The sequence below is a fragment of the Prosopis cineraria genome, unplaced genomic scaffold, assembly GCF_029017545.1.
Source record: "Prosopis cineraria cultivar Desert tree isolate PC_DT_omini unplaced genomic scaffold, ASM2901754v1 PC9, whole genome shotgun sequence".
In the NCBI taxonomy this organism is placed as follows: domain Eukaryota; kingdom Viridiplantae; phylum Streptophyta; class Magnoliopsida; order Fabales; family Fabaceae; genus Prosopis; species Prosopis cineraria.
In genome coordinates this window covers 24,372,977-24,389,681 of record NW_026555340.1, presented here as the reverse complement: position 1 = coordinate 24,389,681, position 16,705 = coordinate 24,372,977, and the positions used below count along the sequence as shown (strand labels likewise).

General features: G+C 34.0%; 1 protein-coding gene across 1 annotated transcript; it reads right to left on the bottom strand.

Annotated features, from left to right (window-relative positions):
* Window positions 1-2,477: 2,477 nt before the first annotated feature.
* Window positions 2,478-14,671, bottom strand: LOC129319698 (bifunctional dethiobiotin synthetase/7,8-diamino-pelargonic acid aminotransferase, mitochondrial). The gene is made up of 15 exons (XM_054964783.1): window positions 14,626-14,671; window positions 13,336-14,173; window positions 12,008-12,178; window positions 11,474-11,735; window positions 11,151-11,231; window positions 10,184-10,304; window positions 9,772-9,917; window positions 8,660-8,754; window positions 8,297-8,412; window positions 8,043-8,177; window positions 6,370-6,503; window positions 6,151-6,282; window positions 5,295-5,429; window positions 4,597-4,709; window positions 2,478-3,075 (listed from the first exon to the last, which is right to left on the bottom strand). Exons 1-15 carry the CDS (start codon window positions 14,669-14,671, stop codon window positions 2,877-2,879), a joined length of 2,724 nt encoding a protein of 907 aa, XP_054820758.1. The 3' UTR covers window positions 2,478-2,876.
* Between the last annotated feature and the right edge of the window lie 2,034 nt (window positions 14,672-16,705).

Genomic DNA, 16,705 nt, shown 5'->3' with positions numbered 1-16,705 from the left:
AACTACACCATTTTATTTTTTACAAAATATTATTTATTTTTTTACTTCATTTGATTTCATTATAAGTGTTTAAATCATTTTAAAATAATTTATTGATAACTATATTATATGTTATTTATTTAGTTATTGATTATTATTCATTGTCCTCCTTCACTCGATCATTACCTTACCTTCACTTGATTTCATTATAAAGAAATAAATAAATAAAGTAGAACAATAAATAATATTTTATAAATAAATAAATAAATGAAGTAGAAAAATTTTAATATCAATATAAATAATAGACAATTTTATCATTTTATTAAAAAATTTAATATTAAATTATGACCTATGGACTGTAATAATATTTTAAAAATTTAAGAGTTTTGATTCAAAATAAGTTTGATCAATAAATCTTTATTGATATCTTCATATAAATTAATATATGTATATATAAGCAAAAGCAACTCACAAGTTTAGCCAAAAAAATCAATCATTCATAATGCAGAAAATGGAAATTTGAATTTTCCTTGAGATAAATGTATAAATTTAATGTGTCTTGAATATAATTATTTTTAATAAGAGAATATTTATAAACAATAAATAAATCCTCTATTATTATTTATTTCTCTTCATAAAATAACGTACGATGAGAAAGCAAAGTAACTGTATTCAATAAGAAATATTTTTTTCTTTTAAATTCTACCCTTCATTTGATATCACACCATCTCAAATATCCCTTCTTCGCTTCATCTAACACGAGTATTATTAAAAATAAGTATGTACGACAAAGATAATAATTAATTAATTATATCTTGAAATTCGAAACATGACAGATATCTAAAAATAAAATAAAAATTTAAAATGAAAGCAAGTAAATAAAATAGAAGAAGTGCAATACTATAAAACAAAAAGTACTCTATTTATAAGTGATAAAAAAAAAAAAGGCTTGTCTGCATATGAAACAAGCATCCACGATTCAAATTTTTTTAAAGAATATCATTACACACTTCAACTGATTGGTAATTGTTCTTGTGAATTTACTCTTCACTCAATAATTGAACCGCTGGATGCATCCTGATGTTACATGGTACTTTTTTTGTTTAATAATGCAGAAAACATACATTAAAAACCAAATAGCTTACAAACCCTATCTAGTTTAATAGGAGAGGAGGATTACTTATCACTCTCTAACCCTTGTAAGAGTGTTGGAGGATGATAAAAAATATTAAAGTTCTTATCAAAAGCATAAAAATTTTTAGCTAATCTATCTGCCAATGTATTATTTTCCCTAAAAAGATGAGAGAATTCTAACTTCAATCAATGGGATAGCATTTTTGTGCCGGCAATAATGTCTCCAAAAGGACGTTCATCATAGCAGCCCCTAGTTATTACATTAATAGCCTCAACACAATCTGAAAAAATCTGAACTTTCTTGTAACCACAACTCTAACACAAATTAAGTGCTTGAAAGATAGCCAGTATTTCCACTATGGCCGGTGGTATGGATAAGAGTTTACAGTTAAAATCCTTTTCTTTTTCCACCTTACATGGTACTCTAAGAATGATAGGTGTTAATGAATAAGATTCTCACATGTTACTTTACTTTTTCTTTTTCCCTTATTTTCTATTCTTACAAATAATAGCCAACTTTGGCCACCCAAAGAAAGGGGGAAATATAATCGCCCAACTGTGTTATTTTTTCCACCAAATGTTTTTTTTTTTATACAAGAAAATTTAAATACAATGAGTCTTAAAAGATTGGTCAAATCAAAACTACAATCAAAAGGTCTCATAGCTTAAAAAAAGAAAAAAATGATAATAAAATCCCTTCAACCTATGTAAATAACAATTTAGTATCTTGAAATCCCATAATATCAATAAAATCTCTCAGGATCTTTTTTTTGATATAGTGAAAAGATCACTTTACTTTTATTGATAAATTATAATTTTTTATTCAATTATTACATTTTTTAAAAAAAGTTACAATTCTTTAAACAAAAATTGTGAATGAAGTTTATTATTTTAAAAATTTGTTTTTTTAATAATAATAATTACATTTAACAAATTGTAATTTTTTATTCAACTCTTCAATTCACAAAACAAAAGTTGTTATTGGAGCTTGTTTCTCGATAGCAAAAATTACATTTAACAAGTTATGATTTTTTATATAATTTTTGATATTTACAAAATAAAAATTGTAATTCCTTAAATAAAAATTTTATTAAGTCTTGTTATTTTTAATAAAGATAAAATGATTATTTTCTAAAAAATTATAGACAAAAAAATCTTAAAAATTTCATTGGTATTATGATATTTTAAAGGATCAAATTATCATTAACATAATTCAAAAAGATTTTATTATTATTTTTTCTTAAAAAGCCAGTTCGTAAAAAATACTCATCTTATTAATATTATAATAAGATTCATTGGCCAAAAAAAAAAACACATACACACACACGCACAAAGAAAAAAAAGAAAAGAAACAAGATTCAAACTTGACATAATAAGTGTCTGGATTTGTCCCCCAGGTATATCCAATACAATTGGATCAAATCTGGACAAGTTTACATCACAGCACCACAAGTTTTGCTTTACATTGAAGGCCCATCAAGGCAAATGCAAGCAGCTGAAACTGTCCCTGTCGGACGTCACGCAGATATCGGTAAGGTGTTTGCCAAATATCCATATAAATCAGCAAAAATTAAAACCAAGGACCAAAATGAAAAGGGGAAAAACAAAAAGCTAACTAATTTTAAGCCTTAAAATAAAATGTTGCAACGAAGACATGGCATTGAGCTTCGAGAAAAATGTAACTTCTAAGTTTCAAGTCTACACACAACATCAGATGTGCTCTATTTCCTGCTTGCGGCTAGCTAAAACCAAAAGTTACAAGTTCATGACTCAGAATATTTATCTATGGACTTTTGAGTAAATTCTTCAAGTCTCTGGTAAAGTTTGACAAGTAACTCATTGCAAGTTTGGGGAGGAGTGCAGGGTCCACACATGAGATATATGACATTGCCCAGAGGCCTCATGTAAATGCCATCATCACGAAGGTTCTGAAGAAGGGATCTTGCGTACAATGATCCATACCTGTGAATTTGACCATTAGTATCACTGACCAAAACAGAAAATGAACTTGACAATTACTGTCAAACCTCATGAATAATGAATAGTAGAGAATGAACTACACAGTTTTTAACTCTGACCATTATTCTTCTTCGTGTGGCCTTGCGCACATAAACATGTTTCTGTTTTTCTTTTTTCCATATTGAGGGGGCATGCACAATGTCTAAGCTCATAATCAATTAGTTATTTGGTAGGGATTCTAAGCTAATTAACACTAACAATGTTTGGAAAGTCGAAACAACAATCATAATCGTCAGTGATTTATTAATAGTAATCAACCTCTCACGTGCTAAAATTCTAAGCTAAAATTCTTTTAATTTTTCCTTCATGTGCTACAACTGGACCAATACTAATCAACCTCTCATGCTAGTCAAGTCATTTTTATCAGCAATCAAGGAAAGTGATTACCAGATTTGACTCAAGGAGGCACGTCAACAAAATGGTCAAACTTAAAGCTGTGACCCACGAAAAGACCGAATAAATCAGGAATAATTGTGGGTACATCAGACCATAATTTTTCTTCTCGGGTGTAGAACATTAATTATAGTTGTACACATAATGTTAAGGCCACATTAACATAAGTAAATGCATGGTGGCATGAGAAAATATAAAGTAGGTAGAAATATCCCCATGCTAGAGGTTACCCTCAAGCAAAAAATGTAAATAAATACAGTTAGGTCCCATTTGGTTGTTAGAAATGATAGAAATTGAATGAATTGAAAAAAAATCAAAATAAAAATGAATTCAATCACCCTTTTTCCTTTCATAATAAACACGACAAAACTCAATACTATACATCACAAATGTAAAAATCATCACACCCTTCACAAACCTCACGAATCACAACCCCTAACCCCATGAACTAAATTACACTTCCCCCTTATGGATATGGTTATCACTCCTCTACATTTTGATCATTTTAAATATTTTTGCCTTTATTTTCTCAATCAATTCTATTCCTTTCTAACAACTAAACGGGCCATTACAAATACCAAAATACTCCTTCTGGTCCTTATTATAGGAAATTTTCAATTGTTTCATGCATCTAAAGAAAAATTAGTTTTTTTCTTGGTATCATAAAAAAGTGAGATGTACTTTCATTTTTACCCTTGACTTTGAATGATAATACAACTATACTAAATACCTTCACGCTAATCAAGAAGGAATAAAATTGAAAAAAGCAGTTTAATTATTATAAGATGTTCTATATTTTGAACCAAAAATTATTTCTAGAAGGTACCTTACAAAGAACCGGGGGGAGTATAAAGAATAATTTGCCCATCCCTTAAATTGCAACGGTACCACAAACTTCAGAATCAGTGTTACAATGATATATATTGCTTATTAACATTGTCTAATGCTGGCAAAAACAAAAGCTAGTAACTGGAAAAAAAATATAAACATTATTCAAGGGAAATCCTAGAATTGAGTGTTGAGAGGATTTTATTAAAAAAAAGGAGGTCAAGTAAGTTTGTGAAATGATACCCAGCATTCTGGCCTTCCGCTTTAAGTTCCAAGGCACAAAGAGTTCCTAATGCAACTACTCTTTGAACAGCTGGGAGTGATGAAATCTGATCAACAAGTTTAGCATCCCATAACTGCAAATTTAAGGCTACAGATAATATATCAATGAGCATTCCAAACAGCGAACACAAGAAGCTATATTAAAGCAACGATTTAGAATTTCACAAAGACCACAGCACAAAAAATGGTTACAGAAGATGAGGTTTTGTATGTTTGATGTGAAAAGATATGGAATTCATGATTGATTCCAAGCCCGTATTAAGTGGGGGAATGAGTTAATTAATTTCATTAGACATAGTTATGATTTTATATTTGGAATTCAATGTCAACATTAAAACAAAATGGAATAGAATTGTAAGTAATTCCAATCTTGATAGAACCAAACACGGCGACAGTAATTATCATCCCATTCATATCCTGCAAAAATTGATTCTGTATACCAATCACTCTTATTTAATGAACCAATTCTTGATTTAATTTGATCCAAGAGACAAAACAGAACATCTGTTTATAGATTGTATACCGCTAAAAGTAAATTCCGTACACCCTTAACAAATATAATTAAAAAAATGCAGACAAAAAATATGCATTTATGGAGGAAGAAACTGATATTAAAAAAAAAAATTGTAAAAAATCAAAACGAACTGTGGTAATCTGACCTCTCTAAGTAACCTTCCATCAGAACTGACATTAGGATTTAAACAAGGGTCTTTAAACCACTTGATTGATTTAGCTGCAGCCATGCACCCCATAGCATGTGCAGAGTAAGAATGCCCATGCAAAAGAGCCATCAACTAACCAAAACGAAGAGAATGCATCAATTAATAAGCCATAGAAGGACTGTACAGGAACTTTGCTTGGCATACAGAAAAAAAAAAAAAACAAGCAGGACCAAAAGGCAAATAAAAACATTCATTAAAAAAAATGAGAATTTCAAAATTTCAGGCAAAGGAAATATGCGTGCGTGCGTGCGTGCGTGCGTCTCGTGTACATTTCCTCTCAAGGCAGAAAAAGGGAGCTGTAGAGCTAAAAGATTTGCTTATAGCCATTACTCAAATCATATTTCTTTCCATACACCACAAGATAATTCTATCACATGAAGAAAAACAATCTTTACAACTAATAAGATATTGCCAACAAACCTCGTTCCTCTTGATAAGAGATTTGACTCAAGTAACCACAACAATCTGGAAATTAGAAACTTCATTCCAGAAAAACCAGGGCATTGAGATTTTCTTGCTCAACACGCAGATAAGAACAAGAAGTAATATAAAAAATATCAGGAATTGAGATACAAGCCTAAGTCCATTTTGACCCTCCTCAGTAGTTTACACAGGTCAATTGAGGAAATAAAATTCAAAATGGACAAAAAGTGTCCATCTTATGATTTAGACTTATGATGAATCAAATTAAATCAAAACGAAATGATGGATTTATTCTAAAGTATGATGACTAGGATTTAGGAAACCCAACAAGTCAGCCTCAAAGAATAACTTTCAGAAAAAAATGCTATACCTTTGAGTCTCCAACAAATGAATCAAACACAGCATCAGTTGCCAAAGTGACAGCCAAGGGTATAACACCACCTGTCATCAGCTTCCCAAAGCAAGCAATATCTGGTATGCAATGAATTAGCTCCACAGTAGTCTGTGAAGAAATATAAACTGTCAATTACTTAAAAGAAAGTACAGTTCCTAATTGCAGAAAGAAAACAAAGTCCCTAAGTGCAATCACCTCAACTCCCAAACGCCAGAAACCAGTAAAAACTTCATCAAAGATCACAGGAACTTTTCTTTTCCGACACTCATCAACAAGTACACGCTGAAAAAGTGGATCAACCATGTGCATTCCCCCCGCAGCTTGTATAACTACAAACAGTTCAGGCTTAACATTAGAAGATCAAGACTGAAAAAACAACGCACATTAATGTTTAATTTCATCCAATCAGAAATGTTCACAAGAAACAAAGAAGAAGAACCAGAACTATGAGGTTTAGCCTTTATTAAAAGTATAAATCAAGTGAGGCACAACCTGCATGAAATTGAAACAGTTATTCGTAGCCCACCTCAGCTCTTACAATCAATGAATGCAATCAAAGTTGGAATATTCAGAGGCCTTCCAGAACATCTTGCAAAAGAAGATGCTTTGAGAAAGCATGATGATTTTCTGTATGAAAAATTTACATTTGCAAAGGTGGTTGCTATACTACGGACATACTATCAAGTTTAGACAAGTGGACTGGACTGATCTGAAGCATCTCTTGAAATTGAACAGGGCAAAGATGTTCATTTGGCCCAAAGTTTGGCAAATGACTATATTGCTATCTGAAGAACAGAATCAAGCCCGTTATGAGTTCTACAATTTGACAGCCAAAATTGGTGGCCGTTTGGTCATTGGAACATTCTAAATGTCTACTCCCTCCTGATCACATGTCATCGGTAACTAATTCACATTTTATGAAAAAATGTTAATTGGGACCTTATGTTTCTACACATGTCCATGTCTTTACATTTACACCCTTGAATTTTCCTAGTAACACATGCATGGTCTTTAAATATGAAGCATTTAAAGACAAGGAATAAAAAAACAAGGGTATGAATGGTAAAAAGAACATAAAATTTACTTAGTGCTCTATATTTTAGACAAAGGGGAGCTTATAGAAAGCAACTTATATTGTGATTCAGAGGGAGCATTTCCTTATGAATTGGATTTTTACATTATTCTAAATATTCTAGGATAAGTTAGGATATATTTTTAACAAGCTCCCAGAATAGTCAAAAGCTGGAATAGGTCTTGGAAGTTGCACCAGCTTGTGCTGCACAAAAATTGGCATTTATCTTTGTTATTTCCTATGCTTGGAAGATTTTTCCTAGTTATCTATCAATAGTTTTTAAGAAGTAATGTACAGAAGACTTGAATTTTGATTGATCAAAGAATTCAAAGAGCCTTTGCACTTCTTTCTATAACTTCTTGTTGGACTCCGTGGAGCAGTGAACGGGTGAAGAATTTCTGTATCTCTTTGGTGGATTCCATTGAGTGGTGACAGCAAATTTCATCATTCAGTTTTGTATCTCTAAGGAGGTGTCTTAACCTGTACCTTTGGAGTAGTGAACTTTTACTCATTCATTGCCAGTTTTTATCAAATCGTTTCTTCATATTCCAGTACAGGATTGCTGTGATTTTGGTATGGATCTTGAACTTCAGAATGTCTTTTTTTTTTTTTTACTAGTTTTGGAATCACTCCAATCCAAATTTCCACAGTGATTTCTGTTCTTTTTTCAGTGCTGTTTCATGTTCCAAAACAGCCATCCCATTTTTTTCCGGCAATATGAACAGAATGCAATAGCTGGGCCACAAAAGATAAATGAGAACAAAAGAAATTGAAGAAACATAACCAATTATCTTGCCTGGTTCCATAATCAATGCTCCAATACACAACCCTCTATTTCTAGAAAATAGTTCTGATATGTACGATGAATAAACTTGCGCAAGTTCTGACTTATCCCGGCCATCATAAAAGATTTCATCACGTGAAGCAAAAGCTGAAAACGTGTTAATTATGGAACAAAGTTCAGTCCTAAAATAAAATAATAAAACAAACAAAGTGACATTTTAAAATTAATAAAGAAAAATATTGAACAGGTGGAAATTTCAAACTTACTGATATATTTGTGTTTAAGACTTTCACTATGGAACCCTTCTGGTAAGGAAAGAGTCCATGTACTGTTGCATATGAACACAGTAGGAGGATCCAGAAAAAGACCTCTTCCACTGTACCTAGAAATTTTGAATCAAACTCACGAGTTTCATTAGTAGCAAGTTTTTCAAAACCAAAATTTGTCCTCAATCAAAAGGAACTCGAACAAAATGGTTATACATGTATGTAACTAAATACTGATTTCAAAGCCCCCAGTAAAACTACGGCCCTTTTAATTGATATCACCATGATAGCACGTGCAAAATGACATGAGCCAAGATATGTTAATGGAGACAATTGAATGCAAACAGAGGACCATATATATACCACGGTTGCTGCAGGAAGCCAGTATAAGAAGATGCTGCTTGTGCTTCCATAGCACCCAATGTATCACCATGATAAGAACTCTTAAGTGCAAGAACCTGAACCAATCAACTGATGATCGTTAGATGTCTACTTCATAGGACTAAAAAACAGTGCCATTGTACTCTCAGAGATATCTCATACATTCCAGTCGTTTGAAGAATTATGGTGAACAAACACACAACTACTTGAATCAATTGTGTATCATTGTCCAACATTATCTTAAACAGAGTGAACTCAACTCATGAAGAGACAGCGTGGTAGCTCAACCTTGAAGTCCAAAAATCAAAATGTCAGGAAGACTCCTTGAAGAAGACATCAATTTCAGCCATATCAATATTCCCCACCCCCACCGCAGGTTTAAAAAAAAAAAAAATGAATGAGATGAAAGAGATTAATAGCCAGATTATTACTGAGCAAGCCAACAGAAAGATACTAATTCGAACATTAGGCCAATTGGTTGAGGAGGTCCATTATCATGCAAGGATACTACTCTAGTAAACGCTCGAAACATTAAGAGAGACCAAACAAAGGAACACCATTTTTAGCCTCAAGATCTTTGAATGTGTTTATTCGTATCATTTAAATAAGCCATATTTCTTACATATCCCAGAATAGTCCCAACCTGAATTTTAATCACACTTTAATTGCACATAAACCCCAATCAAAGAAGTGACGAAGTGATAGGAAAATAATACTCTAAATGCACATTTATTGGCTCTGTCATCTATGATCTCGAGTCGCAATGTTTCACACATAATCAAAAAATACTCAATCAGAAATGACTATTTGTGATCTGAAGGCACAGATTTGACCTCCAACTATGATATACTATTGCACAGTATGACAGGGCTTCGCTAATGTTTACTACCAAGTTTCCAAGAGCACCTGCTCCCCTTTTCAAGTTTAACAAAATTTAAGCATGTAAGGCTGAAAATACACATAATTCTAGTTAAATGAAGCATTTTCCCCAACTAAATAGATCTTTCTACTGTTGAACACTGATCTCATAGGTCAAAAATATACTACAAGGCAAAAGCTACCACTGACTTAATTAAAAGGCTAAAGATACCTACCATGAGCTCAGCAGGCTGCTCATTTGTGGTAATATTAAAATCTGGAATGAATCCATGATCAACACAAAATTTACGAAATGCCATCTTGAGAGCAATTTCTATTGCTGTTGATCCATTGTCTGAAAAGTATACTCGAGAAGCCCAACCTGCAAAAAAATGCAACTCTAATTATATAATAAATATAGAAATATAAGAATCAGACACTAAAGAACTGCAACTGTTCGTAAAATCTCGCCATTCAGCAGATAATATTGACATGGGCAACATAGTTGAGTAACACTCATACCACTACTAAACCAAAAAGTATATTCACAACACCAGTATGCATTAATTTTGATGGCCTTATCAAGAGATATCTAATATATCATTCATAACAAATAATAAAAATGAAAGGTAAAGAAAGTACGCTTACCTTTCCCTGCACCTTCAAGTAAAAGCTCAGCACAATTTAGTGCTGGCTCATAAACATTCTCAGGAAACATCACATGCCCAAATCTCGCAGCAGTATATCCCATATCCATTGCAAGCTCAGCCTGAAATCACCTAAATGGAAAGATCACAATTAAGAAAAACTTTAGATACACAATCATTGAGGAGCACGCAACTTGCAAGCCTATTTCAGGCAAACATTCAGCATAAAGTAAAAAGGTTTGCTTCCAATCTAAGAACATTGGAATATTATAATAAATTGAAGTTCGGAGACTTCCTAAAACCCATACAAACATGAATAACTCTTCCATTGACTTGGGTGTGGTTGGGGAGGGGTCACATTGATCATGTTTTGATATTCATTTTAATATAATCAAAATAACAAAATGATCAAACAAAAATTACATTAGAATATGAGGGGAAAAACATTATTTTCATGCATAAACTGTCAATGCACCATATTCCGAATGTAGCAAGCAGACTCACATTGCTTTTATCACAGTGCATTGCATATTTATAGGCTATAATAAACATTGTGGCCAATATATGAATACCCGTACAAGCATAAAATAGATGTTAACAGTTTCCAGGCAATTGAAATAATATCCTGTCAAAAATCTATAAGATTTTAGAGGGAAGACCCAAATGCTTGTAATTTACATGCATTAAATTCTAAGTTAGGCACGGTCCTATCTAGTTTCTCATAAATGGCTGCTTTTTTTTTCTGCTCATCGTCTCCCTAGTAGTTGCATAAGAGTTAAATAAAAGTGAAAATGAGTTAAGAAGCTTTGGAAAAAAGTTAAATAAAGACAACAATTTGGCAGCATATCCGAGATAGACAAAAGGCAAAATGGTATGTTTCGATATATGACATTAATTAAACAGACAATATGATTATTACAACTTTGAAACAATAGAATCAAGAAATTAAAAGAACACGCGAGTATGACCTGCAAGGCAGCATTGGGTCCTTGCGTCCACCAACTAGCACATGCATCAAATAGAGGTTCTATGACTCCTGTATTCTGACCCTGAAATGGGAAATAGCATGACAGTCTCATGATTCAGCATATTTGTATCAGCAAAAATGAAAAAAGAGAAAAGAAGTTTGCCAGAGCTACTGACGTAAATGTAAACACTAAATGCAGCAGGCTCAAATGGTGCAGCCTACTAAGATCAACCATGTTAGATTTTAAAGCTTTAGCAAAATAGGAAAATGAATACAAACATACAACGATGAGGAAGGTGTTAATATGTTTTACTAGAAACAAACCTTGAAGACTGCAAAGTTCTCACCACAACGTGAATCAATTACTGTTATGCCTCCCTCTGGTACAAGTTTGTGTTGAGTGAAAGGCCACCAGAAGATACTCCTAGCCTTTCTTGGCATGCCATGCAACTTCTTAACTCTTTCATAATGAGCAGAAAGCATTATTTCCTTCAGAGTACTAAAGGAGCGATGAGAACCTTCAAACCATTCCATAAGGTCATCTGATGGATCTTTAGGAACAGGAGGTAGCACAAGTACCGGAACTCTGTATAGAGAAGGAAATGATAATATAGAAATACATGCATAGTAAAATAGGAATGCCATACTGTGAAATAGCAGGAAATGAAAAACACAGACAGCTAAAACCTAAATGCAGGTATAAATGGAAGAGAACTGTGAGCTTTAGTAGCTGTGGTTGTGTGTGTGTGAGTAGGAACTAAAATAGAACGTGTGTTGGCCTTCAAAAGTATGAAGGATTCACAGTGCCTCGTGTAACCAGAGGAAATGAAAAATAGTAACTAGCGTAATCAAGCTTACTTGTTTCTTGCATATGACATCAGTGAAACCTCATTCAGAAGGCCATGATCTTCAAGAATAATGGCAACGACATCATAGCCTCGAAGTGTCAAGCTTTCATATGCTGAAATAGTTCCAGAAATACCACCCAGCTGCCCATCGCCAACAAGAATAGCAGGAATACGAAATGGCCTGACAGAAAGTGATGGAAGGATCTGATTTAATAGAAATTACGAAGATATTCATTTCACGTGCAAAACTAATCATCCCGGTTTGACTTTTCACATATATGTATGCTGCCTTTGCCTACACCGACCTCCTTTTCCACTCAATACGATCATTGTTGGAGCCGAATGTGTCACACAATAACCAAAAGTCTACCATGACAGCACTCTGACAGTCTGACAGAGTAGTAAGGATCAAAGAATGCGTGAAGTATCCAAGATGTATTTCCCACGATAACTAAGCAAGATATCAAACCAATTCACGGCCATTAGAGTGTTGATGAATTCAATTGACGTCCATCTCAATAAATGGGCTTATTAAATTCAAAAATGGCTGTAGATAATCAGATTCGAATAAAAATTCAGTGAAGATTTATGGCATGCATTAAGCACCCACTAGCGGGCAACCCACTAGTCACGCTTACCCACAGTACATGTCAATTATCGGCGGTTAACAGCAAAATCGCCAAAGCAAGCTACTACCAACGGCAAATATATCTGAAGAAATCTGCATCTGTAAATCCTTGGGCGCATTGTCAAAATTGATCGCATCGATGCAATCACCACATGGCGAACCACGAAGGATAAAAAAAACATGCGGCAATTAAGTGTAAATATAAAGACTAGATTGAAACAAATATATCAATTTGGCATCTAGTCTATTATTTTTGACAAGTAATCGCCATGTATCCTTCTCCAAATATGTCACGTAGTGACCGCATCAGTGGAACCACTTCTGAGAATGCACCAAATAATTGACCTTATCTTTCTCGTTTGTTTCATACTTACGATCTTCTCCCCCCTTTTTCGGGCGACCAATGCCCATCATTATTTGATGATGAAAACTGCATGTCCTCTTAAGTAGTCAACTAGTACGAAACACTTCATGCCACAGCAGAAGTAATTTAAAATACATGTTAAGAGTCCCCGCCGCAGCGACATACAAAGGTCAACACTAATATTCAATATTAAACTTTCATAAAATTCTAAAAGCCCGGTCTTTGAAAAACTATGCACGAAATTACAAATATAAAAGCAAAAACTTTTAGCCATCCCCGCATTCCCTATTTTTTAGTCATAGTAGAACACGAATATGCTTTAAAAAAAAAAAGTACAAAACTGTACCGGTACAAGTCACACTGAAGTGACCCAGAAGGACCCGGACTGGCCACACCACCGGCAGTCTCAACAACACACAGGACTTCCGATTTCCCCTTGCCGTTCCCACCTTCCAACACATGCCTGAAACATCTGTGCAATGTTTCGAGCACCACCAAATCCTTCACAGGTCCACTTTCCCTCTCTGCAGCCAAATGCGGCGACACTGCTTCTTCCCACGCATACATAGTCTTGCAAATCAACTCCGAAAATCCACTCCCTTCTCCCACTAGCTTCTTCTCCTCACGCCAATTCAACTCATACATCTCCCTTCCACAACTCTCAATCTCCCCTGTAGCATTGGCAGCGGAGCCTGAGGCCTTGAGGACGGAATTGGAGGCAAAAAGAGAAAAAGAGGGGTTACGGCGGAGAAAGAGTTCAGTGACTTTGTTGAGAACAAAGCGGGAATCAGAGTCAATAGGGAAACCGGTTTGGACGGGCTTAATGTAGTGGAACTGGGTAGTGGAAGAGAGAAGGTGCGAGATGGCGATGCCGGCAGAGACTAGGGTTTTGCCAACAGCAGTGTTAGAGCCCCAAATGAGGTAAATGGGGTGGGGAAAGTAGTAGCTGGAGGGGTTGGGAAGTGGCCGTATGAAGGTGGCGGCGACGATGAGGACGACGTGAGAGAAGGCGGAAGGGGAAGTGGAACATGGCGATGGAAGAAGGGTGAAGGAACAGAAGAACTTGGGAATGGATAAAAGGGAAGATTTATCGATGGGAAAGGCAAGTAGAAAGTTGTTGCAGCAATGGACCGCGAAAGCATGAACGTTTTCCCATTCGCGAGGAGGTGGAAGACGGGGACCAGCTATTTCCGCCGTTTCATTTTTCTTTTTTTTTTGTTAACTTAATTCTATTTTTTTGGCAGAAATTATTAATTCTAAATTAAGTTCTTATGATTTTTTTGTTTTAATCAAATATAACTTAGATTAATTTATTAATTATTGAAGATGAATCAAAAGGAGTTTGGCTAAAAACAAATTTTACAAATCACATTGTACAATTAAAAGGCCTATTTAGTAGAAAGAAATGAAAGGTTGGGCTTGGGACTAATATTAGAAAAGACTAATTTCGTGTGTTTGATATAAGAGATCAGGTCTAATTTGAAATTGTTTAAACCCACCTATGTAGAATTTCTCAAGCCCAACCCCTACATTATATTGAGAAATGTCTTGGGTTTGGAAAATTGTAGACAAAACTATTCTTGTTTATTTTAATTTTTCGACAAAAGTGTCCTTATAAATTTTGCTTTCAACATACCTAGCAGAAGCCCATTACCATCATGGTTGTGAACGTTCTTCTCCATTTCCCCTATTAATCTCATCACAAGCGCTCGTCTCAATCAGGTCAAACTCCATCATCGTACGACGTCACGAACCTTTATCTTTGGAGCAAAGAGCGATTACGGCAAACGAGCAAAGAGTAAGAGTGAACCAAGAAGCATACTTTGCCCTCCTTTTAAATAAAGGATGCTAGCATCCTTATAACATCCTGAATTTAACTTTAAAATTTTCTAATGTTATAAGGGTATTTTAATCAAATTAAGTGAATTTCTAATTAATGACATTTTTTGAAGACCAATAGAGCTTTTAAATCCTTGGACAGCCTTAAAATAGGGCTAGATCATAGTACGAGCAGGCCATGGCATGGAGAAAGATTCAATCTAAGTGTGAATCTCTCTGTGCTATGCCCATGACAAGCATGCAAAATCTTTACTTATCAGTTCACAAAATTATACCGAAACTCAGTAGAGGGAAAGATAGAATGCGGAGAGACGACAAGTAGTGACTTGTGGGTGTTAAGACTCAATCTTGGGGTCACTTTAAAAGCATTTAGAGCAAGATTTAGTTTTGGGTAAGCTTTCTACACTTTTCCTCTCCCTATATTTGAACTTTTTTTATGATTAGAATATTGTGGCACTTGTGATTTCATATTTTCTTATGTAATGGTTAAATCCATTGTCTTAGTTAAGGTCTTAGGTAGTTAAATCAAGCTTCTAAATCTATATTTATGGTTTATTTAATGATTTGAAATTGTGGGTTAGTGTTTGGGCGAACTCTAAGTAAAATTAGATGATTAAAAGTAATGTGGATAATGTAATAATATTATTTATGTGTTGGGATGTTAAATAGGATTAATGTAGTGTATTGAAAGAATTGTTGGAGCTAAATTGAGGTTTTGAATATAATGGATATCCCTAGTTATGTTAAAAAAATGAGGTAATTAATATGGGGATTGATAATTAAGAGTTAATTTTATAGATTAGCCTTGGATCGAGTATTGTGGTGCTAGTAGACACGTGTGGAGCCATTAGGTTGACCATAGTAACCCTTTTAATAGCAAAAGGGTTTAGAAAACTAAATCGTCTAATCTCTTTTTTTGTGTGTTTGGATAGTAGTGTATTAAATTTTAAAGTTAATGTTTTAGGTTTGATACTAGCATAGTAATAATATGAAAGTATGATTTTTGAAGTTATGTAAAATGGAATGAAAAGTTGTTTTATTATTTCAGTATTTGAAAAGCTAAATGCTATTTTTATGCATAACTACTTGTGAAATTCTATGATTTAATTGGAAATAAGAAATTGTGATAATTTATATGTTATGATTAGTTGTTGAAATCCTTAAGCATGTTGGCATGATCATTGCGAGAGGATGGGGGTTCATCTTAGTATGTTGTTAGGATATTGTTTGAAAATTCACATGGTACACCGACACCGTGGAGGCCCCAGTATTTAGTATTATATTGTTTGGAAGTCTCAGTATTACGTGAAGTAAATTGGGCATCAACACCCTTAATATTTATGGACAGGGAGAATTTGTGATCCATAGTGGGTGAATGCGCTCTTAACCGAGGTTGCCTTCTACTAATAGTGAGTGTGGACCAGTTCAATCATATGGACTTGGCTCTATTGAGTTATCAACCTACAGATTCAGTTGGAAGATATAAAGAAGGTATAGAGTAGTGTGTTGATCATGCACATCATACTATTTCAATATGTGTGGATTTACATAACTTGTTACATTTTTTATGCCACTTCATATACGTACAAACTATTCTTACGCGCGAATAGTTAATTAGACTGTTTGGTTATTGAGTCCTCAATTCACCTCGTGGTTACATTTTACAGGTGAAAGCTCTAATAGGGGCAAGAGAAAGGAAGGTGCATTTAAACAATGTGAGGACTAGCTAGTGTTTGTATAGCCCTATCTATTTTCTTTAGTTTGTAACGAATGAAATATGCATATGCCAACTTAGGAAAAACATATGTCCTTTTGTATGCACTTGCATGATTACTATTGTTATTTGTAGGTATCTCGGCCTGAGATGTGTTGATTGT